This window comes from Castor canadensis, chromosome 10 (assembly GCF_047511655.1).
Source record: "Castor canadensis chromosome 10, mCasCan1.hap1v2, whole genome shotgun sequence".
Taxonomy (NCBI): domain Eukaryota; kingdom Metazoa; phylum Chordata; class Mammalia; order Rodentia; family Castoridae; genus Castor; species Castor canadensis.
In genome coordinates this window covers 76,540,073-76,564,002 of record NC_133395.1, presented here as the reverse complement: position 1 = coordinate 76,564,002, position 23,930 = coordinate 76,540,073, and the positions used below count along the sequence as shown (strand labels likewise).

The 23,930-nt window shown below is 41.0% G+C and overlaps 1 protein-coding gene across 4 annotated transcripts in view; it reads left to right on the top strand.

Moving 5' to 3' along the window:
• Positions 1–23,930, top strand: part of Mtus2 (microtubule associated scaffold protein 2) — a 573,095-nt gene that overhangs the window by 189,541 nt on the left and 359,624 nt on the right. For all 4 annotated transcript variants that reach the window (XM_074043623.1, XM_074043621.1, XM_074043622.1 and 1 more), the window contains exons 3-4: positions 2,091–4,495; positions 10,135–10,372. In XM_074043623.1, the coding sequence (XP_073899724.1) occupies positions 2,300–4,495; positions 10,135–10,372 (2,434 nt within the window). In that variant the 5' untranslated portion in view covers positions 2,091–2,299. The remainder of the gene's footprint in view (positions 1–2,090; positions 4,496–10,134; positions 10,373–23,930) is intronic.

The following is a 23,930-nucleotide window of genomic DNA, read 5'->3' as shown; positions in this document are numbered from 1 at the left end:
AAAGTACTGCAGAGCACTGTGGCAGGGTATGACAGCTTAGATGTGTGGACAGGAGTACGTGTGTTCCTATGATCACAACGACATGGAGAAGGGAATGGAAAGGTTTACACCACCATGCTTTGTGTGACCACTGACAAAAATCCATCTTATAGGGAAGTATCCCATTTAGGTTTAAAAAAAATGTTCTTTTGTATAGGTGCAGAAGAAACGAGTGGGAAAGGGAGCTGTATGGGATGAGTTTGCAGAGATAACCAGGGCAGGTTGTTAGATAAGTTGGGAAGGTAAGGGCTGATATGGAGAGGGCACTGGTGTAGCCGAGAGGTCCTTGCATTAGGTGATGGGTTCTCGGCTATTCGTTTATTTATTATTTTTTTTTTTGGCTATTCGTTTATACAGTAGCCTTCCCTATTCTTGGGAATTTATTCAAGATTCCCAGTAGATGCCAGGAACCACAGATTGTACCGAAGCCTATTTGTGGTTTTTTCCTATACATACATACTATGATAAAATTTATCTTATAAATTAGACCAAATAGGAGATAATAGCTAATGATAAAAGAGAAAAATTATAATAGTATACTGTAATAAAAGTTATGTGAATATGGCTTTCTCTTTTTCTGAAATTATCTCATACTCTGTTCACCCTTCTTGTGATGACAAGAGGTGACTGGGTGCCTGTGATGAAACGAAGTGAGGTGAGCAATGGGGACGCTGTGATGTAGCATTAGGTTACTACATAGAGGTCACCAGAACACAGTGCTGTGTTGTCACACACTTAGTGTAATCACCTAGATAACTCTTAGACTGAAGGGACTCGCTGGGCAAAGGGATGATTCATGTCATGACTCATGACAGAGAAGGCCAGCGCAAGTTTTTATCACATTACTAAGCTCAGCACCTGATTTAAAACTTATGAATTGCTTATTTCTGGAGCTTTCTATTTGATTTTTTCAGACCACAGTTGACCGCTGGTAACTGGGACAGTGGAAAACAAACTGCAGAAAAGACAAAGACGACTACTATATTGTTTTGCTTTATAACACACTATATATATATATATATATATACACACACACATGTATTTTATATATATTATATGTACACATATATTCTTCACTGAATCATTTGAAATTAAGATATGGAAAGCATGCCAAGCTATCTCTAAATTCTGAAGTATGTGTTTTCTAAGAATGAAGGCAATGTCTGCATAATCATAGTGCTATTCCATACCTAAGAGAGTTAGTATTGATAAGATATCTTTTGGTAATATCCAGCCCATATTTAATCCTCTAATTGTCCCAATAATGTCTTTGCTAACTTTTTTTTTAAATCCAGGACCCAGTGGCATTTGGTGTTGGGGGGGGGCAATTAAAGCCGGTTACCTTGTAAAACGTATCTCAACTTAGATTTGTTTGATTATTTCCTCAGGATTAAATTCAGGCTGAACATTTGTTGCAGGAACACTCTTCAGGTGCTGTGGGGCTCTGAAAGCAGGTGTCTGTGAAAGTACTTCCTATTACTGATGATTTTAAATCCCATCTCTTGATTAAGGTGCTTCCCACCAGATTTCTCTATTGTAAAGATATAATTTCCTTTTTGTGGGGAACCATGGCAATTATGGGATGATACTTTAGGATGCAGTGAATATCTTGTTCCCCAGCCATCTTTCACCCAATGTCTCTACCACCCACTGGTGTTGCTTGTCCAAGGTAATTACTACTCTAGTGATTACAAAACAGTGATTTGTCAAGTTCTATACATTTTCTACATTAGCTGATCTTCTTCTCTGAAGAAGATCCGTCCCTTTTCCTTCACCCTTTTTAAATCGGTGTCAATCAGGACTTGTAAAACTTAAATTTTAGTCAACATGCACTTATAATTTACCTCTAACATTTATCCTTCTGATATATCAGTTTTTCCTTATTTGGCCAGCAGGAGCCCTTATCTGAAAGGCTTTTTTTGAGAAAATTATTGAGTGAATGAAATGCCAGGATGGAAGTGAGGAATACGTCAGTGTATTTACCATGCCTTCTTCCTCCTGGGCATCTCTAGGTGTCAATCTCACGTGAATGTATTTTTCTTTCTCTCTAGGTCTCATGGAATAATTGGTCTCATTCAGCAGGAACCTAACAGATAACTCATTCTGCTGTGTATCAAGACAATGTTTGGTTTTGAAACTCTTTGGAAGATGAGTAAAGCTGTGTCTCAGTGTGACATTGTCATAGGAGGACAAGCAGCTTAAGGATTGCCTGTTTCTTATTGCAGCTTGAAGGAAGCCCTTTCTCATTAAAGAGAACTGTATGCCAGCAGCCCCCACTGAAGGGTTGACAATGAATGTCCCTGTGGCTCCCAAGAAATCGTGTTTTAATCAGCTGCAGGACAACAGACATGGAACCAAAAATGATAATGAGAGCATCCTAAGTCTAGGAGACACAAATGCAAATCAAATAATGTTGGAAGTCAGCTCCTCTCACGATGAGCCCAAGACACATGATCTGGCAGATGAACTCGGCCATGCAAATTCAAGCGGGCCAGAACAGCACCCCCACTTCCACCAGGAACCTCACCAACTTCAGGGCTTTGGGATAGGATCTCAGGCTGGCTCTACCAGTCCAAAAGATGTTACGTGTTCTCCGACTGCCCATTGGGAACTCAGTGAACACATGATGGAGAGAAGCACAGATGTCCTGCAGACCACTCCACGTGGCCAGGGACCAAGTCTGGGAAGTTGGAGGAATGCAGTGACTGAGGCCAGTTCAGAGGTTTTGGCTAAGAGGGACACTGTAGTTTCCCGGCATGTTCCCAAGGACAAATTGGCCAAGACCCTTGACAACGAGGAACTGAGGAGGCACTCTTTGGAAAGAGCAAGCAGCTGTGCAGCTACAGTTGGCAGCTGGACTGTGCAGCCTACCAGGCTGGACATGGTCAAGGGTCAAGCACCTGACCCTGAGTCACAGGGTCAAGCACCTGGGGGTGGAGAGGAGTCACCGAGGACATTGGCTGACCACTCTTCAGCTGATGGTTCCTCAGGGAGAGAGAGTGTGTGTCCTGCTAAACCAACTACCTCAGAAGCCAAGGAGACCCCCTACCTAGAGACCCAGATAGAGGGGGCCCAGCGACCAAATGCTTGCAATGAACACACAGCACAGGCTGCCCCTGCGGAGCCTGCTCTGAATTCATTGTCTGGATCAAAGGAAATCTTGAGCTACCCAGAAGCACAATTAGATCAGGGAAAGGAGGAGTCTAAGCTGGAGTTGAAATCTATTCAGCCCAGGGCTGGGCAGGACCTAAAGTCAACCCTAGCCAGGGGTCTGGAATGTCACAAGGAAGAGTGTGTGTCCCCCCTAGAGAGAAAGGAGCCAAGTGGGGAAGCCCACCAAGAAGCCATCAGTGCAGTTAGTGAACCATCAAGCAGCAGCCCCCACCCTGTTGGGGTGGGAAGAGGCAGCAGTGAGGAAGGGAAGACAGGCATCAATGTAGGTGTGGAGGGTCTGCTCCAGACGACCCTCAAACAGGGCCCTGCTCCCTTGGGAACAGCTGTTAACCAGTCCACAGGCAAAACATCACCACGTGCTGGTGGAAAGTGGGGGGAAACCGCATCCAGCAGTGACAGTCCTGTAGCTTTTGTTCCTAGTAATTCCACTGACAGCAAGCCTTCAGAGGTTAGTGCAGACGGGAGGAGGCTGGGCAGTGCTGTGACATTGGCATCAGGTCCTTCTGTGGGAGAGAGCAAAGCTGAGGCCCCTGAGTGCCTGGACCCTCAAAGCAGCAGCTCAGAAGCAGGACAAAGTAAAGAGATAATAACACCTGTGGCTCAAAGTAGGAACCTTCTAGAAAATGCAGCTAAGAAGGAAACCACCCCAGCAAGAGCAGATTCAGTTCCCAGTACCCCGACTCCCCTCCACCCTGAGAAAACTGTGCACACGACCCACCAGCCCACACCGCCCAGTAGCAGTTCTCAGGACCTTGACGTGTTCGGTGTTGACGCAGAGTCCCTCTTGGCTGTCCCACCCTCCACCGACAGCAGGCAGGTGTTGAACACGTCCCCAAAAGTGCCTGACAAGAACACCTGCTTCAGCGGGATCCCCAAACCTGTCACACATTCCAAGGACTTGCCTGTCTCACAGGAAGCACTGGAGAAGCACACCATTGAGAAAACAGAAGAAAGGATGGAAACAAAGCCCGTCATTATGCCCAAGCCCAAGCATGTGCGGCCGAAGATCATCACCTACATTCGGAGGAACCCTCAGGCACTGGGCCAGGTGGACACCTCACTGGTCTCTGTGGGGCTTCCTTATGCCCCCCCGACGTGTGGCATGCCTCTTCCCCAGGAGGAGAAGGTGGTGGGTGGCGACCTTAAGCCTCCTGCCAACCTCTATGAGAAATTCAAGCCAGATTTGCAAAAGCCAAGGGTCTTCAGTTCTGGATTGATGGTGTCTGGGATCAAGCCCCCAGGGCACCATTTCAGTCAGATGAGTGAAAAGTTTTTGCAGGAGGTAAGACAATGTCACTGTGATGAGATCTGTAAATTGAGTGCCTTGAAATTTCAGTGTGTTGTGAAGACAGAATGTCCTCTCTAAGTGAATTGCAGCTGTTCATCAACCCACGTGGCCAGAAGTAGATGTCATTGGCAGAAGGCGATTGCTTAGAGAAGTGGACATTTTTGCTACACCAGTATGAGGCTCGTAATGAGATGGACCCAACCACTAAGGAGACCCATTTAAATTTCACTCAGTATGGTACATATGAAAATAGATAAGTATGCATTTAAATCATCTTCCAGGTTTAAATAAGTGAACATAACTCTTCTGTGAGCCAGGTCAAAGCAAGAAGAATCCAGGGTACACATATGCTTCAAAGAGCAGCCTTACCTCTCAAGGGGAGTACTTCTTTTTGAGGAAAATCTCATACTCTCACATGTGAAGAACAATGAGCAGAAAGTGTCACATTAGCCATGGCCTCTTTGTTTTTAGTAAAAATAATAATTATGACTAATAATTGGGTGAGTGCCTCCTGTGCATTGGGCCCACATAATACAATAAATACTCTGTCAGTCTTCACTTATCTTTCCAGTCATTGTCTAAAGGTTAATGTTACAGGGTTTTAGTTTTGCTTTGGTTGGTTGGATTTTCTTTTTTTTTTGGTGTTGGTATTGGGGTTTGAATTCAGGACCCCACATTTGCTAGGCAGATGCTTACCACTTGAGCCACACCCCCAGACCTTTTCTGCTTTTGTTATTTTTGGATAGGAACTTGTACTTTTGCTCCAGACAGTGATCCCCTCCTCCCTATGCCTCCAGAGTAGCTGGGAAGATAGATGCCTGCCACTGTGCCTGGCCCTGGTGCCGCAGTTTTTAATCATTGTGTAGGTGAATAAGTGGATTTGGAGAGGTTAAGTCACCAAGTGCTGAGATTCTCTTAGGCCTGTGCAGTGTCAGGCAGCATTGTGTTGTTTTCCTCAGTGACCTCAGAAGTAAGTCATGTCAGCTGAAACCATCTTCAGGGCAACCCAGGGGACCAGTTCAAAGGAAGGCAGATCAGATCATCTTCTTCCTTACACCCTCAGGCCTGCCCAGGTCACCTAGAACACAAACTGGAATCTGTAGGATGGCTCAGACTCTTAAAGGCTTCACACAGGCTGGATCAAGTGCTCAATCACCGAGTCCTGGATTCCATCCCCAGCACCACAAATAAAAATGTTCCATGATAGCTGAATTAGGAACTCCATGTATGGCCAAATCCAAACAAAAGTGTGCCAAGACTAGAGGTAGAATAACTGAGCCCACAGCCTGGATTCCAGCCTGTTAGAACGTATTGACATGTTTAAAAGAATGTATTGATCACAGCAGAAATTGTCAGATGTAGCACAGAGAAAAAGGTGAGCCTATTCTCAGCAGTATACGTAGACCAACATACTTACTGACTAGGCTCTAGTAGGCTGAGCACCTGTGCTATCCCAGGGCATGCCCTTAGCCACTAAATCTCATAGGTCATCCCCTGAGCTTGGACTCCAGGCCTATTGGCAATCCTTAAGTGCAACTGGCTTCCCACCTCTTTGACAGAGAGATGATAGGTGCAGAGTGAGGAGCTGTGTGGCCTCTTGCTTGTAAGTAGGCTTCTCCTACTGTGGTCTGTGTGAGGACATCTGCTGGCCAGAGGACCCTCAGTCTAGCCATTGGCAGTGGTATCTCACTGCCATCCTGGCTTTATATGTCAATCTCTAAGTTTGGTGAAGTTGAGTCATTCTCAAATTTCCAAATACTCATCTACCTGGGCCTCTGAGGCCAGGGTTGGGCTCTGCCATTGGGATCCCCATGAAGCCTCTAGGAGCTGACCATCCACAGGACCACAGGCACCAAGGCTGGTTAAGTAGAGGAATGAAGTTTCTTAGAGCATCACTACAGAAGTGCCAGGAGGAGCCCCTAGGTTCTTCTTTGCAAAAACACTCATGGTTTAGAGATGGAAGCAAAATCCTGTTACTGTCTGCAGTTCTTCCTCTGTAACCTTCCTCATTTTCCTCTTGTATATTCCTTCTCTATGTTGCTTCCACTCCATTCAAGAATAATTTCTGTAACATATGTACATTTTCCTCAAACTATTTTCTCTCCTTCCTCCTCTGGAAGCCACTCCAAGCCATAAGGAAATAGGATTGTACAGAAGGCTTTAGTGGTTCTTGGGGTTCAGAGAGACCTCCGATGGTCTGGTGAGAGTTTCACAGCCTCCAGTCATCTGCTGTGCTATTCTCCTCTGCCACTGTGCCCCAAGCTCACCACAGCTCACCAGTTGATTTACAGGAAAAGAATGCATTTCTGCCAGCTTCAACAGAAATACTTTTTGGTCATAGAGGTCATCTATTTTTTGATAAAATGGGAGATTCTTAAAAATCAAAACCCAAACCTTTCTGACAGTAACCAGATCCTCGCTGGTCAGGTAGCATGGATAGAAACAGAGACATCAAGAGTAAACTCATCTGAGGGATGGTATCTTTTCTTGGTTGGCAGGAGCTTCACAGGTATCAGAAGCTTCCAGAAGTGGCTTCCGAGATCATCTGAGGTGTGGTCATGCCAGGGCACTGAAATATGCTCACTTGTTCAGACTGGTGTCTGTTTCTGGGTGTTAGGGTCACCCCTCCTACAGTGAGTTAGGAGCGCTTTTAAGTTTGATGAAGGTACAGCAATGAGAGGATGGGAGCAGTTATTGTCTCTCCAGTTCTACCTTCTCTCTGAGGGGGCACTGCCAGCGTTAATCAGGGCTCTCTGGAGAAATAGAACCAAAAGGAGACGGGTGTGTGTGTGAAAGATAGAGAGAGAGAGAGAGACTTGTCAACCCTTCTTATGTCTGTGGGTAGAGAGAGACTTATTGTCAACCCTTCTTATATTTGTGGGTTGTGAATACTTGGAATCAGCCAATCACAGACTGAAATATTCAGATAACCACGTTACAGATATTTTCTCATCATTATATATTGCTTATTGCTTAAACAATACGGTGTAACAACCATTTACCTAGCATTTACATTTCTTGTAGGTAATCAAGAGATGACTTAAAGTGTACAGGAGGATGTGCGTAGGCTATATGCAAATACCACACTATTTTATATAAGGGATTGAGTGTGGATGTTGGTATCTGCAGGAGACCTTGGACTCAGTCTCCCTTGAATACCAAGGGACAACTGTATTTTAAGGAAGTGGCCCATATAATTGTAGAAGGTGGCAAGTCTAAAATCATGAGGGAAAGCCAGCAGCCTGGAATCCCAGGGAAGACTAGGTGATAAAGCTTGAGTCTGGAGTCCCTTGCAGGGAAGTCATCTATTTTTTAAGACCTTCAGCTGACTGGATGAGACCCACCTACATTAGGGAGGGTGATTTGCTTTACTTAAGGCCTGCTGATTTAAAGGTTAATCCCCATCAAAGAATTTCCTTCACAGCAATTTCCAGAATAAGGTTTGACCAACTAACTGTGCTCTGTGGTTCACCCAAATTGACACATAAAACCAGCCCTCACGGGCACCCACCTCCCCAAACCCATACCAGAGGCTTCAAATTCAAGTGTCCATGTTCACCCTGCATCTCCCCAGCGCAGGATCCCAGTGAAGATGGGACAGGGTGGAAAAAAAGAGGGGAATCCAGGAAGAATTTGCTTGTGTATTTTGATTATAGGAGTTTGTTTGAAATCATAGGATTATTTTATATGCTTTTAAAGCTGTTTCTCTAAAAATACTCCATGGGAAGAAGGGCAGTAGCAGAATCTGGGTGGATTTCTGTGTGCTTGAGACTGCAGCATTACCTGTTATGTTTGTCAGTAAAGAAGAAAGAAGAGTGTGGTGTTTTCTGTAGTTCAGTTAAAAATACATAAAGTAGGCATTGAAAGCATATTTTTCACTTTTTCTAAAAGGGTTCATGCTCTTACTGGAAATGAATAGCTCAATAAAACGACAGACATTGAAGTTATTGGAATCATTAGTCATCGTTGAGTGAGAGCATGGTGGGTGTGGAGCTCTGAAAAGTTCTAAAGAATGGAGTAATGACCGAAGTCAACTAATTGCATCCCTAATGTTGGTTGGAAATGATGCGAGTTTCCTCATAAGAACACCTGCTCAAAGCAGTGAGCAGTAGCACCCAAATTTGAGAAACTAAAATTTAAAAATGGAGGATTCATGAGTACAAGAGAAGAGCCAGAAATTGACAGTGAGAAAGTAGAGAAGAGTAACAATTTTATCAGAGCACAGATGTAGAGTGTTCTTTCTCGGGAATATCATTTGCTAGAGGCTGAATACAGTCTATCTACTGCAACAGTCATGCATATTTTACAATGTGATTGTGATGAAAATTTAAATTCCTAATCTTTTGTTTCAGTAATGTCAGTTTTAAGGACTTTGTATCTGTTTCCGCATTAAAAGTACCAAATTAAGGGCTTATCTCTTAACAGCTTGGATCAAAGCTTTTATAGTTTCTGTGAAGGAATATTGTTAAATGTTTGTGATTCCTGAATAGATAGAAGTTTGACACATAAAATGTACTGTGATTTAGAGCAGAATTAATTAACAGATGTATCTTTTCATACATTGCCCTGAACACTGTTTTTTAAAAATTATATCTTAAAGGAAGTAGGTTCTGTACAACTGACTCTTTTTTCGTGTCTAATATAAAGAAACAATAGGCATGGGAGGTGGCTCAGGAGTAGCGTGCCTGCCTAGCATGCATGAGACTCTGAGATCGAGCTCCAGTACCACAAAACAAACAACAAAATACCAATACTATGAACAGACATTGTGAGAACAGGATATCATATATCAGTGGTCCCTACAAGTTGTATTTTCTAGTCTAAACTGTTCGGTACAGGAGAAAATAACACTAATGTTACGTTATTCAATTAAAGAATGAGTGGAGACAGGATTCTTTGTTCATCAAGTCTACTGACTTCAGCCGTGTGTAGACCTTGCTTCCCATCCTGGGAGTTCAGCAGCCCTCAAGACTGTTGCCTACAACTCTGATTTGAGTGGATCTTACCACACGTTCCTGGGAGCATCACCTTCCTAGGGAAGGCAGACAGGCGAGGGCTTTTAGTGTACACACAATACAGGACCCAAACACATTCCTCATTAACGTCTCTATTTTTCCCAAATAGCCATTTCTCCCATATTAACAGAGCATGTTTTATTTTCTGTGTTGCCCAGAAAAGGTAATATAAACTGATGAAGTTCATTTACTTATTGTAAGTCTAGGTTACTATAAAAATGGTGCCTTTTCTCCATGGTATAATGTTACTTTCATAATTTCATGAAGGTTTTCTACATTATTTCTTTGTTTCATTGACATTATTAATTTATTTAAAGATTGGCCATTCCCTTAAATTCGAATGGTTTTATAACAATGGAATTGTTTTAAAGTTGCTTTAAGGTTTATAAAATCTTATAGAGTTCTTTTTTCCCTCCCGGTGAGATGTAAATTCATAGAATATTAGAACTGAGATCACCCAGTTGTGTTGTCAACTTATAGTTGAGGACCTGGGGACCCAGAGATAGTAAGTGATCTGTGAGCAAGCAGAGAAATGAAACCAGAGTGGCTGCTGTTTGGGCTTACTCTTATCTACTGTGATGTGAAGTTCCTGATTGAGTTTCCCATCATTTATTGTAGGTGACAGATCACCCTGGAAAAGAGGAATTTTGTTCTCCCTACACGCATTACGAAGTACCCCCAACTTTCTATCGATCAGCCATGCTGCTGAAGCCCCAGCTGGGCCTGGGTGCCATGTCCCGTCTACCCTCTGCAAAGAGCAGAATTCTGATTGCCAGTCAGAGGTCTTCAGCCAGCGCCATCCACCCACCAGGACCCATTACAACAGCCGCCAGTCTCTACAGCTCTGATCCTTCAGGTAATGCCCAACAAACGCTGCCTTTTCTGTGTGCATCTAAGTAGTTACCATGTAAGATGTGATCGCTGTAAGCCGTGAATACCTTCCATTTCTTAAGAGATGCCTTTGCCAGTTTCTCCCTCTGTCTAGAGATGCAGATGTTTGTGAAAACCCATCTGTGTGCCCCTGACCTTCTCCATGTTGCCTTTACAATGGTGGCCCTTCTTACCTCCTCCTGCCACCTCATCTCGTGGTTTCTGTGGTCTCTAAAGCATCCTGGAGACCAGGGTAAAAGACTTTTCTGCCAGGGGCCAAACAGCAAGTATTTTACAGTTTATGAATCATAACAGTGTGTGTCGTAGGGTTTCTGGGTGGTAACAGTTTTCACTGTAACCAGTAGAAGCTGCCTTCTGGCCTGAAAGCCTTTCCAGCCATATGTGAATGAACAGGTCCATTCCAGGACAACTCAGTTTACACCAACAGGTGGGGGCCAGATCGCTGCCCTCAGGCTGTAGTTTCTCACAGATCTTCCTAGGATATAGCACTGGCCATGTTACCTTTTGCCTTAGTCCACAGATCTGACACCCCACATTTGCTGGCCAGTGAACCTGCGCCTTCTCAGCCCTGTGCTGCATGGATGACTCAGGGTCTTCCCTGAGTTTTGTGCACTTCTGTGCTCTCTCTCCTCTGCTCCCATGCTCTCATTCAGGATTTATGTATTACTTTATTATAAAAGAATACATACCCGTTGTAAAAAATTTGCATATGGACAGATATGACAGATAGACCAATATGACAAAATTCTGAATATAGATAAATAAGAAAAAGAAACAAAGTATGTTTATATTTTTATGGAATGCTTTCATACTTTAATTTTATTATATTTTTATCATATTACATAGTATGATAGAACATAGTTTCTTATTAATATTTCGTATTGAATCATGATAGAAATACATGTTCATAAATTTTGAATATAACAGATATGAAAAGTATGACAAAAATATACAATTTTGGATGTAGACAAAGTGAAATGAATAATATTTACATTTTTAGCACCCAGCTCTTATTATGATATTTTCTATAATGGAATATTTACTATTATGGAGCATTTTCTTCTAGTGTATTTTTTCTATGCATCGTTCAGTCATTGAAATAACACTGAGTATAAATTTTGGGATTTTTCCCTACTAATACATATTGTAGATATTTTCTGCATCTTCAAAACGTTTCAGAGGTATTTTAGTAGAGTATTATAGTCTCTTTTGTTCATACTTTGGATGCTTATTATATGCTGGAAATTGTGGATTGAGTACTATACCATGAACAAAATGGAGAGTGCTGCTTTCCTGCAGCTTACAGGCTCATGGGTGGGAAGACAAGAAAAAGAAGTGCAAAGGTAAATAGATCATTACAAACTTGATAAACGCTCTGGAAGCACAGAAGACAACACCTTGGCAAGTTGTGATAGGAAGACATTGAGTGGGATGGAAGTATTTCTGGATCACTTCCTGGTGGAAGCAGGAAGAAAGAGTAGGTGGCTGAGAGAAGGAATATCAGAAGTTTAAAATCATTTTCCAACTACTGCCAGTTGGATTCTGTTTATTTTATACTATTTGAAATAAAGCTACGATTCACATTTTTGTATATTTGCCTTCATTCATATTGTTTCCTTTGGATAAATTATTTGAAGCTAATTACGCATGAAAGCACATCTGAACGCTTCTTAAGGCAAACTAATATTCTAGAAAAATTGTAACAATTGCTTTCCTGTGAGTGTTTCCCGAGAGTGCTTCTTTCTTACCATGCTCTTGCCAGTATGAAGCGTTACCATTATTACTGTGGCATTTCTTTTGTTACGTCTATTTGCCTTTATATTACTTCGTGAATGGTCGTTTTATTTATTTATTTATTTTATTATTCATATGTGCATACAAGGCTTAGGTCATTTCTCCCCCCTGCCCCCACCCCCTCCCTTACCACCCACTCCGCCCCCTCCCTCTCCCCCCCACCCCCTCAATACCCAGCAGAAACTGTTTTGCCCTTATTTCTAATTTTGTTGTAGAGGGAGTATAAGCCATAATAGGAAGGAACAAGGGTTTTTGCTGGTTGAGATAAGGATAGCTATACAGGGAGTTGACTCACATTAATTTCCTGTGCGTGTGTGTTACCTTCTAGGTTAATTCTTTTTCATCTAACCTTTTCTCTAGGTCCTGGTCCCCTTTTCCTATTGGCCTCAGTTGCTTTTAAGGTATCTGCTTTATTTTCTCTGCATTAAGGGCAACAAATTAGGTGTCTTACCTATCCTCACACCTCCCTTGTGTGCTCTCCCTTTATCATGTGCTCAAAGTCCAATCCCCTTGTTGTGTTTGCCCTTGATCTAATGTCCACATATGAAGGAGAACATATGATTTTTGGTCTTTTGGGCCAGGCTAACCTCACTCAGAATGATGTTCTCCAATTCCATCCATTTACCAGCGAATAACATTTCGTTCTTCTTCATGGCTGCATAAAATTCCACTGTGTATAGATACCACATTTTCTTAATCCATTCGTCAGTGGTGGGGCATCTTGGCTGTTTCCATAACTTGGCTATTGTGAATAGTGCCGCAATAAACATGGGTGTGCAGGTGCCTCTGGAGTAACCTGTGTCACAGACTTTTGGGTATATCCCCAAGAGTGGTATTGCTGGATCAAATGGTAGATCAATGTCTAGCTTTTTAAGTAGCCTCCAAATTTTTTTCCAAAGTGGTTGTACTAGTCTACATCCCCACCAACAGTGTAAGAGGGTTCCTTTTTCCCCGCATCCTCGCGAACACCTGTTGTTGGTGGTGTTGCTGATGATGGCTATTCTAACAGGGGTGAGGTGGAATCTTAGCGTGGTTTTAATTTGCATTTCCTTTATTGCTAGAGATGGTGAGCATTTTTTCATGTGTTTTTTGGCCATTTGAATTTCATCTTTTGAGAAAGTTCTATTTAGTTCACTTGCCCATTTCTTTATTGGTCCATTAGTTTTGGGAGAATTTAGTTTTTTAAGTTCCCTGTATATTCTGGTTATCAGTCCTTTGTCTGAGGTATAACTTGCAAATATTTTTTCCCACTCTGTGGGTGTTCTCTTCAGTTTAGAGAACATTTCTTTTGATGAACAGAAGCTTTTTAGCTTTATGAAGTCCAATTTTATCTCTGCTATCTCTTACTTGCTGTGCTGCTGGGGTTTCGTTGGGAAAGTTCTTACCTATAACTACTACCTCCAGAGTATTTCCTACTCTTTCCTGTATCAACTTTAGAGTTTGTGGTCTGATATTAAGATCCTTGATCCATTTTAAGTTAATCTTGGTATAGGGTGATATACATGGATCTAGTTTCAGTTTTTTGCAGACTGCTAACCAGTTTTCCCAGCAGTTTTTGTTGAAGAGGCTGCTATTTCTCCATCGTATATTTTTAGCTCCTTTGTCAAAGACAAGTTGGTTATAGTTGTGTGGCTTCCTATCTGGGTCCTCTATTCTGTTCCACTGGTCTTCATGTCTGTTTTTGTGCCAGTACCATGCTGTTTTTATTGTTATTGCTTTGTAATATAGTTTGAAGTCAAGTATTGTGATACCTCCAGCATTGTTCTTTTGACTGAGTATTGCCTTGGCCTTTCGTGGCTTCCTGTGTTTCCATATAAATTTCACGGTAGATTTTTCGATCTCTTTAATGAATGTCATTGGAATTTTGATGGGAATTGCATTAAACATGTAGATTACTTTTGGGAGTATCGACATTTTTACTATGTTGATTCTACCAATCCATGAGCATGGGAGATCTCTCCACTTTCTACAGTCTTCCTCAATCTCTTTCTTCAGAAGTGTATAGTTTTCCTTGTAGAGGTCTTTCACATCTTTTGTTAGGCTTACACCTAGGTATTTGATTTTTTTTGAGGCTATTGTAAATGGAATTGTTTTCATACATTCTTTTTCAGTTTGCTCATTGTTGGTGTATAGAAATGCTAATGATTTTTCTATGTTGATTTTATATCCTGCTACATTGATATAGCTATTGATGATGTCTAGAAGCTTCTGAGTAGAGTTTTTTGGGTCCTTAAGGTATAGGATCATGTCATCTGCAAATAGGGATATTTTGACAGTTTCTTTACCTATTTGTATTCATTTTATTCCTTCTTCATGCCTAATTACTCTGGCTAGGAATTCCAGTACTATATTGAATAGGAGTGGAGATAGTGGGCATCCTTGTCTGGTTTCTGATTTTAGAGGGAATGGTTTCAGTTTTTCTCTGTTAAGTATAATGCTGGCTGTAGGTTTGTCATATATAGCTTTTATAATGTTGAGGTACTTTCCTTCTATTCCTAGTTTTCTTAGAGCTTTTATCATGAAATGGTGTTGGATCTTATCAAAGGCTTTTTCTGCATCTATTGAGATGATCAAGTGGTTTTTGTCTTTGCTTCTGTTAATGTGGTTTATTACGTTTATTGATTTTCATATGTTGAACCACCCCTGCATCCCTGGGATGAAGCCTACTAGGTCGTGGTGAATAATCTTTTTGATGTGTTGCTGAATTCGGTTTGCCATTATTTTGTTGATGATTTTTGCGTCAATGTTCATTAAGGAGATTGGCCTATAGTTCTCCTTTTTGGAGGTGTCTTTGCCTGGTTTTGGTATAAGTGTAATACTGGCTTCATAAAATGTGTTTGGCAGTTTTCCTTCCCTTTCTATTTCGTGGAACAGTTTAAGGAGGGTTCGTATGAATTCTTCTTTAAAGGTCTGATAGAATTCAGCAGAGAATCCATCAGGTCCTGGACTTTTCTTTTTGGGGAGACTCTTGATTGCTGCTTCAATTTCATTTTGTGTTATAGATCTATTCAGGTGATTAATTTCCTCTTGGTTCAGTTTTGGATGGTCATATGTATCTAGAAATCTGTCCATTTCTTTAAGATTTTCAAATTTATTTGAATATAGGTTCTCAAAGTAGTCTCTGATGATTTCCTGGACTTCCATGGTGTTTGTTGTTATCTCCCCTTTTGCATTCCTGATTCTACTAATTTGGGTTTTTTCTCTCCTCATTTTAGTCAGGTTTGCCAGGGTCTATCGATCTTGTTTATTTTTTCAAAGAACCAACTTTTTGTTTCATTAATTCTTTGTAAAGTTTTTTGGTTTCTATTTTGTTGATTTCAGCTCTTATTTTTATTATTTCTCTCCTTCTATTTGTTTTGGGATTTGCTTGTTCTTGTTGTTCTAGGAGTTTGAGATGTGTCATTAGGTCATTGATTTGGGATCTTTCGGTCTTTTTAATATATGCACTCATGGCTATAAACTTTCCTCTCAGGACTGCCTTAGCTGTGTCCCATAGGTTCCGGTAGGTTGTGTTTTCATTTTCATTGACTTCCAGGAACTTTTTAATTTACTCTTTTATTTCATCAATGATCCATTGTTCATTTAGTAATGAGTTATTTAGTTTCCAGCTGTTTGCATGTTTTTTGTCTTTACTTTTGTTGTTCAGTTCTACTTTTACTGCATTGTGATCAGTCAGTATGCACAGTATAATTTCTATTTTCTTATATTTGCTGAGACTTGCTTTGTGCCCTAGGATATGATCTATCTTGGAGAAGGTTCCATGGGCTGCTGAGAAGAATGTATATTGTGTAGAAGTTGGATGAAATGTTCTGTAGACATCTACTAGGTCCATTTGATCTATTGCATATTTTAGATCTTGGATTTCTTTATTGATTTTTTGTTTGGATGACTTATCTATTGATGATAAGGGGTGTTAAAGTCTCCCACAACCACTGTGTTGGCATTTATATATGCTTTTAGGTCTTTCAGGGTATGTTTGGTGAAATTGGGTGCATTGACATTGGGTGCATACAGGTTGATAATTATTATTTCCTTTTGGTCTATTTCCCCTTTTATTAGTATGGAATGTCCTTCTTTATCTCGTTTGATCAATGTAGGTTTGAAGTCTACTTTGTCAGAGATAAGTATTGCTACTCTGGCCTGTTTTCCGGGGCCATTGGCTTGGTAAATCTTCTTCCAGCCTTTCATCCTTAACGTATGCTTATTTCTGTCAGTGAGATGGGTCTCCTGTAAGCAACAAATTGTTGGATCTTCTTTTTTAATCCATTTCATCAAGCGGTGCCTTTTGATGGGTGAATTAAGTCGGTTAACATTAAGCGTTAATACTGATAGGTATGTGGTGATTCCTGTCATTTAGTTGTCTTAGTTGTTTGAAGGTTTGATTGTGTGTACCTAAGTTGAGGTTACTCTCTACTGTCTTGCTTTTTCTTTTCCTGTGGTTTGGTGCTGCCTGTCTTTTCGTGGTTAAGTTGGGTTTCACTTTCTGTGTGCAGAATCCCTTGGAGAATCTTTTGTAGTGGTGGCTTTGTGGTCACATATTGTTTTAGTTTCTGCTTATCATGGAAGACTTTTATTGCTCTATCTATTTTGAATGGTAGTTTTGCTGGGTAGAGTATCCTGGGGTTGAAGTTATTTTCATTCAGTGCCCAGAAGATCTCACCCCATTCTCTTCTTGCTTTTAGTGTTTTGTTGAGAAGTCTGCTGTGATTATGATGGGTTTACCTTTGTATGTTACTTGTTTTTTCTTTCTTACAGCCTTCAATATTCTTTCCTTAGTTTCTGAACTTGTTGTTTTAATGATGATGTGTCGTGGGGTAGTTCTATTTTGATCTGGTCTGTTTTGTGTCCTGGAGGCCTCTTGCATCTGTATGGGAATATCTTTCTCTAGATTTGGGAAATTTTCCATTATTATTTTGTTAAATATATTATGCATTCCCTTCACTTGCACCTCTTCTCCTTCTTCGATGTCCATGATTGTCAAGTTTGGTCTTTTGATGGAGTTGATGAGTTCTTGCATTTTCTTTTCACAGGTCTGGAGTTGCTTAATAGTTCTTTGGTTTTTCCTTTAATTACCATTTCATTTTCAAGTTCTGAGATTCTGTCTTCTGTTTGTTCTGTTCTGCTGGATTGGCCTTCCATTTCATTTTGCAGTTCTGTTCCATTTTTTTTTCTGAGGTTTTCCATATCCTGGCTGTTTTCCTCTTTAATGTTGTCTATTTTTGTCCTGAGTTCATTTATCTGTTTATTCATTGTGTTCTCTCTTTTACTTTGGTGTTTATACAGTGCTTCTATGGTTTCCTTTATTTCTTCTTTTGCTTTTTCAAATTCTCTATTTTTGTTGTCTTGAAATTTCTTGAGTATCTCCTGTACATTTTGGTTGACCCTATCCAGTATCATCTCTATAAAATTCTCATTGAGTACCTGTAGTATGTCTTCTTTTAAATTATTCTTGTAGGCTTCATTGGGTCCTTTGGCATAGTTTATCTTCATTTTGTTGTAGTCTGGATCTGAGTATCTGTTCTCTTCATTCCCCTCTGGTTCCTGTACTAATTTTTTGCTGTGGGGAAACTGGTTTCCCTGTTTTTTCTGTCTTCCCATCATTGTCTTTTGTGTTGTTACTGTCCCTGTACTGTGTGCAATTAAGTATTTTCTTACTTGTAATAATAACAATGGTAATATTTAGAATGGAAGAGTGAGCTGAGATGGAAAGCAAGAAGTTAAAGAAATGGGAAAAACAAATACAAGGACTGGAGGGAGATAACAGAAGAAGGTATCAGACAAAAGGTTTCAAAGGAAACCTTTTAGTGTACTAATCGACAGTAAGCTGAACAGACATTAGAGAGACAGAGAGCAGATTGAAAATCAAAAATAAAAAAAAATAAAGATAAGAATAAAAAATAAAAAGTAAGTAAATGAAAGAAAAATCTATTTATAGAAATGTATTAAAATAAAATGAAAAAATAGAAAATTAATAAAAAACCAGAAAACCAAAAAACCTCCAAGTTCAAATGGAATGAAGTTTCAGTCTTAATAATTTGGGTGTCCGTCTTAGTCTCCATTCCTGGAGATGGTGCCTCAGATGTTCTGTATTTGTCTCATCAAAGGGGACCCATAAAGTAGAGCAAAACTACACACACACACACACACACACACACACACACACACACAGGTACAAAAAAAACCCCACCAAGTGTCCCAAGTTCAAATGCAATACAGTTTCAGTAAGTTTTTCAGCATGCAGGTGTAATTCGGTTGTTCCCTCATCAAAGGTAGGGAGACAAAGAAAAAAAAAAAGAGTCTGGAGACAGTTCTGAGAATGGTTTCTGCAACTGTGGCTTGCCTGCCTGCTCCTGTCAGCCTGCTGTTGCTGGAGGCGTTATTTATGCAGATCTCAGGGGTGAGCTTAGCACTCACCTGGCCCTGCAGGCTTTGTTTGTTCAGAGTTCTCCTGTGCGGGAGCCTCTGCTACAGGAGCCTCCCCTTTCCAAGCACACTGGGAAAGGTGACACTGCACCCGCATTGTCAGGCCTGCGTGTTTATTTACAGTTCATGTGGGAGGTGGGTCTTCCCCCCTCTCCTGTGCAGTTCTCCTCCCACCTCCGCTTTCACAAGCTTTCCTGCTCCTGATTACTGGGCGGTGCTGCTGCTCCTGCCAGCTGCCATGTTTGTTTACAGCTCACCCGGCTTGTTTATTTACAGTCCCGGGAAGGATTCCCTTCCCCCAATCTTCGGCGCTCAGTGTGCCCCACCCTCTTTCCTGCGTGTCTTTATTCTTATTGCTTATTAGTCAGTTTCTCTTTTTTCCCCGGGTGGCGGTCAGTCTGTCCAGGGGGCTATGCTGCTCTGGCCCAGGCTTGTCTGTGGGATACCGTGGTACCGCAAAGCTCACCTGGTCTGCGTTTTCCCAAGCTGTCTGGGTGCCGGCGACTGGCAGCCCGCGGGCCTTCCTGGTTTCTCCGTTTAACGTGAAGTGGAGATTCTCTGTGCCGGCTGGAGGTGTGGAGGGGACAAAGTTATGCCTTTTCTCGGTGATTATGCCTGCAAAGTGTGTCTCCAGCGTCTCTCCAAGATTTCACTATAGGAGGGTCACTTTCTGCTTCCTACCTCTAGCTGCCATCTTGGAATCTCCCCGTGAATGGTCATTTAGTCAGGTCAGTATTGATGGTCTTAATGGTCGTATTGTGGATAAGCACATGATTTTTGGTGGTTCCCATCAGAAGAGTATGTTTTGGTGGACTTCCCCAGTATGGGAGTGGGTACAAGTCAAATGTGTGATTCAGCCACTCAGCTGGCAGTAGCTACTGAGAGACTGTCAACTCTCTCCTGGGTGGGGAACAAAGTAGTGAAAAGAGACAAAAATCCTTGCCGCAGTGGAGCTTAAATTTTAGAAAATAAGAAGATTTTTTTAAGTTAATGAATATATGACATCTATTGAAGATAAAGATATTTAAGAAAACCAAACTTTAGAGAAGGAGACTAGGTTTGGGACAAAAAGGAAGGTGATCACAATTTTAAATAGAATGTTTAGAAAAGGCTTTCCTGAGAAGGTGACCTTTAAAGCAAAGTAAGGAAGGAACCTCAAGGATGTCTGGATTATTGCATTCCAGGCAGAGCAGGGGCAGTGCAAAGGCCCTGAGGTGGCAAGAAAGGCATGATGGTAGAGCAGAGTGAGCAGAGAAGAGTGGTAGGGGATGAGAATAAAGAGGGGATTGGTTTCTGGAGTTGGAGTTGCATAAAGCTTCATTGCTGTGATGGGGATTTGACTGTAACTCTGAGTGAGAAATGAAATCACTGGAGAGTTTGGAGCTGGCATGGCATGATCCAATTTTAATTTAGGCAGGGTCTCTCTGACTAAATTGAGAACAGAATATAAGGATACAAAGGCTGAAGCAATGAGAACGGTCAAGAGGCAGTGCAAAGATCCAGGGGAGAAAGGGAAGGTCCGTGGACCGTCCAGCAGTGAGAGACAGTGAGAAGGTAGAGCAATAAGAATTCTTCCTCAACTGTGAGAAAGAAGGTACAGTGAAGGGTTACAGTGGGGTTTTAGGCTTGGGCCACTAGAAGAATAGTATGCCACACAGGGAGAAGGGCAGGTAGGAGCCCAGTTGGGACATGTGCAGGCTGGAATGCCTCTGGTCATCGTACAGTAGAAAGCATTGGGTCTCTGTAACAGTGTGCAGAGGTCCAGACCTGGCTGAGATGCAAGAGTGTGTCACCAGCAGGAAGATGGCATTTAAAGCCATGATGCTTGCCTTCGCATTGCTGTCTATCCCTGCTACACCTTCATCATTGAGCTGTAAGTCTGATGTGAATTCCAATTATGTGCCCTTGAAATAGTAGGATGTAACACATGTTGATGACTTTTTATGGACAAAATGTAGAAAATCTTTAAATCCCTAAAAGTAAACTTAGTTGGGATTCATCTTGCAATAGCCAGGGTTTTAAGAACATACCACTTGCATGAAATACCACTAGTCAGCAGAGGTGGGTAGATGGAGTTCTTCTGAGACTGGCTTATTCGTATTCCCACGTTTGTGATCACGGTGTTACTTCTTCAACATTCAGTTCAGTCCTTAGAAGTACATATGAGCCCTCCCTCCCCCAATCCCTTCTAATTTAGGACCTCAAGCCTTTTTCTTGGGCTTCTGGTTATCTTACAGTAGAGAATGATGTGTGCCCCATGGGAAATCATTGGAGACCCAGCAAAGTTGATGGTGTCATTTCTACAGAACATGGAGGATACGGAGTCAGATCTCTTCCTGATGCTGTTGGGAGGACCAACTGGCAGAGGCTCCACACAGTGACAGCTTCTTGCTGCAGAGGTCAGGGCTTCAGCAGGCAATGGCTTAGCTGCCATCAGCTCTTTGCTTGGGTAATTCACTTGGCTGATCCCAGGCAGCAGACCCTCTCCCTTCTTGGGCCATGCTGCTGGAGCCCCCAAGCATCCAGCACCTACCCCAGCAGTAACTTCACCCCTTTGCTTCTTTCATTTCCGGAGAAATCCTTCCATTCTTCTTCGTGTTTTCCTGAGAGATATTCCCTTTCTCTTTAAGCTGTTTTTGTTTCACAAAAACATTTATCATAGAGCCAAAGTTACTGCCCACCAAATACACTTAACAGTTCCCCTGAACTTGAGAACTAGGGGGGCTTCGTATACCAACTCTCCCAGGAGGTAAAGTCCTATCTGCCTGCTACCCTTGTGGATTAACAAAGAAAGAGTAACTCCAAACAGCAAAAATGCCACATGGAAGCAGCCTGAGGGCTCATCACATGTTGTGCCTTCCAGTTGCCACTGTTGTGAAGCCTCTCTCATCTTTTCCTTCTCTATAGGGTGTCTTCCAGGAGAGGGGAGTGAGGTTCACACAAAAGTAGAATTAAGTAAGCTGAGAAGAAAATGCAAGACCCATTCATTTGTTCAGTAATCATCCAGTGTGTATTCAGTGTGTGTTCACACAGATCACAAAAGCAAAGGGACAGATTTGACCACATTAAAACTTACTTCTCTGTGAGTCTTAGAGAAGTTAGATCAGTAAGACAACAAGGACCAGTAGATTGATGATTGAAGGGCAAATGCAACCAATTTAATCATGAGAAAAAAAAACGCAAATAAATACAAGTCTAAAATCCCAAATCTGCAATTCAGAAATTTGAAAAGCTATGAAACTGAAAGGTGTTTATAACTCCTTTGATGGCAACACCTTACCCTATCCAAGAGAATATATGTATTTTTATTTATTTATCCTACTTATTGTGCAACTCATACATTTTTCTGTGTTTGTGTTAATGTGTTAACTGGCTCTGTTGAGGATTAGTACATGTAATACATATGATGAGTTAGCTAGCATTGTTATTTTTGGTATCATCAATGAAAAAAGTAAAATCTTTATAAGAGCAACATTGTGCAGTAATGGGGGGAAAGCTTTATCAGCTGAATAGAAGGAAGTTGATACCTAAGCATAGTCAACTCAAGCTTGTAGTTAATAAGAGGCAAATAGCAAAAGTGACTGGAGAGGCTTGGTCAGGGTTTCTGGAAAACACTTATGATCATTTGGGATGATGTACTAACATTCTCCTTGCAAACTGCCTCTCTACTGAGTATAAACCAAACTGATACCGCACTGGAAGCTGAACCCAAACGTGTTATGGGTCACAAAAATTCTGTTCCTTTTTCAGATAATTGGCACTTTGATTCCTGTTATGTGGAAAATATTATCTGCAGTCATTTCCCAGGTCTATTTGCTCAGCTTTTATAAAATTAAAATCACTGGAAAAGGAAAGCCTAGAGAAGTAAGGAGAATGTAAATGGTGCAGGCTAATGAACAGAGCATCTGAATGGCTTACTGCCACACAATTTCAGCAGATAAATAGAAGTTAAGAAAACTATCCTCCTATGTAGCGAAAGATGCTTATTGTGAGACTGTAGGGGAGGAGTTACTGCGACATACCTTAGTGAAAATAATGCCTGTTGGAAGGATAAACTCGATCCAGAATTATGTTTGACAACCTAAATGTAATGCTAATGAAAATGGTACTTAACTATAATTTTGCAGTGATTACTATATAAAACAATGTTTTATGTACTTTGCAGAAAACCTGCTGTGATGGCTTTTTTGTTATTGTTGTCTTCTGTTTCACAGACAGGGCAGTTTGTAATGACTGAGTAACATTCAGAAGATCACACATCTGTAATGCAGAGTAGTGCTCCAGTTGAGATCAATGTGGTTTTAATTCAGGTTATTAGTCAGCAGGATGACAGGACATTGCCTTTCAGCTGCAGCTGAGGACTCCATGTAGTCCATCCCTGGAGCAAATAGGCTTGAAAGGTTTATATATCAAAGGTAACCCTATGCAAATGTACATATCTTTGTACCCACAATCAAGACATAGTGCGCCAAATTTCCCAACCCCAGGCAAATACTGATCTTCTTTCTGTCACTATCGATTGTTTTTATAAACTGTTGTGTAAGTGAGGTTGTACAGGATGTAGCTTTTGTATCTGGTATCTAATACTCAGCATAATGTTTTGAGACCCACTTGGGTTGTTAGGTGTATCTGTAATTCACTTCCCTATTGTGTATTATTGTGCAGATGTACATACCAAGTTTGATCATCCATTCATCTGTTGATGGACATTTGGATTATTTTTAGTGTCTGACAATAACTCGTAAAGGTACTCTTAAAGTTCTTATACAGATCTTTTTTTGTGGAAATACAGTTTAATTTCTTTTGTGCAAATTCATAGGAGTGGAATTTCTGGGCTATACCCTAAGTGTATGTCTAATTTTTTATGAGACTTCCAACCTATTTACAAAGTGACTTTTTTCTAGCTTACATTAATTACCTTAAGCAATCTATGAGCGTTCCAATTGCTTCGTATCCTCACCAATGTCTGCAAGAGGTCTTTATATGTTCTGAATACAAGCTTCTGTTTAGTGGCTTAAAGCATGCTAATTTTTCCAGTGTTTAGCATGGCAAGATATAATTTGCATGTATGATAATTGCACTTGAAATAAATGCATTTATTCTAAAAGTATATTGTTTTTGTATGAACCAATGCAAAAAAAAAAAGAAATATGGTTATTTTCTTTTTTTTTTTCATTTTTCTTTTATTATTCATATGTGCATACAAGGCTTGGTATTTTCTGATAGAATCAGTTGTCAGAAGATTTTTGAAGGATAGATGATAATTCTTCATTCTATAAATAACCAGCACAATTCAGTCAGATAAG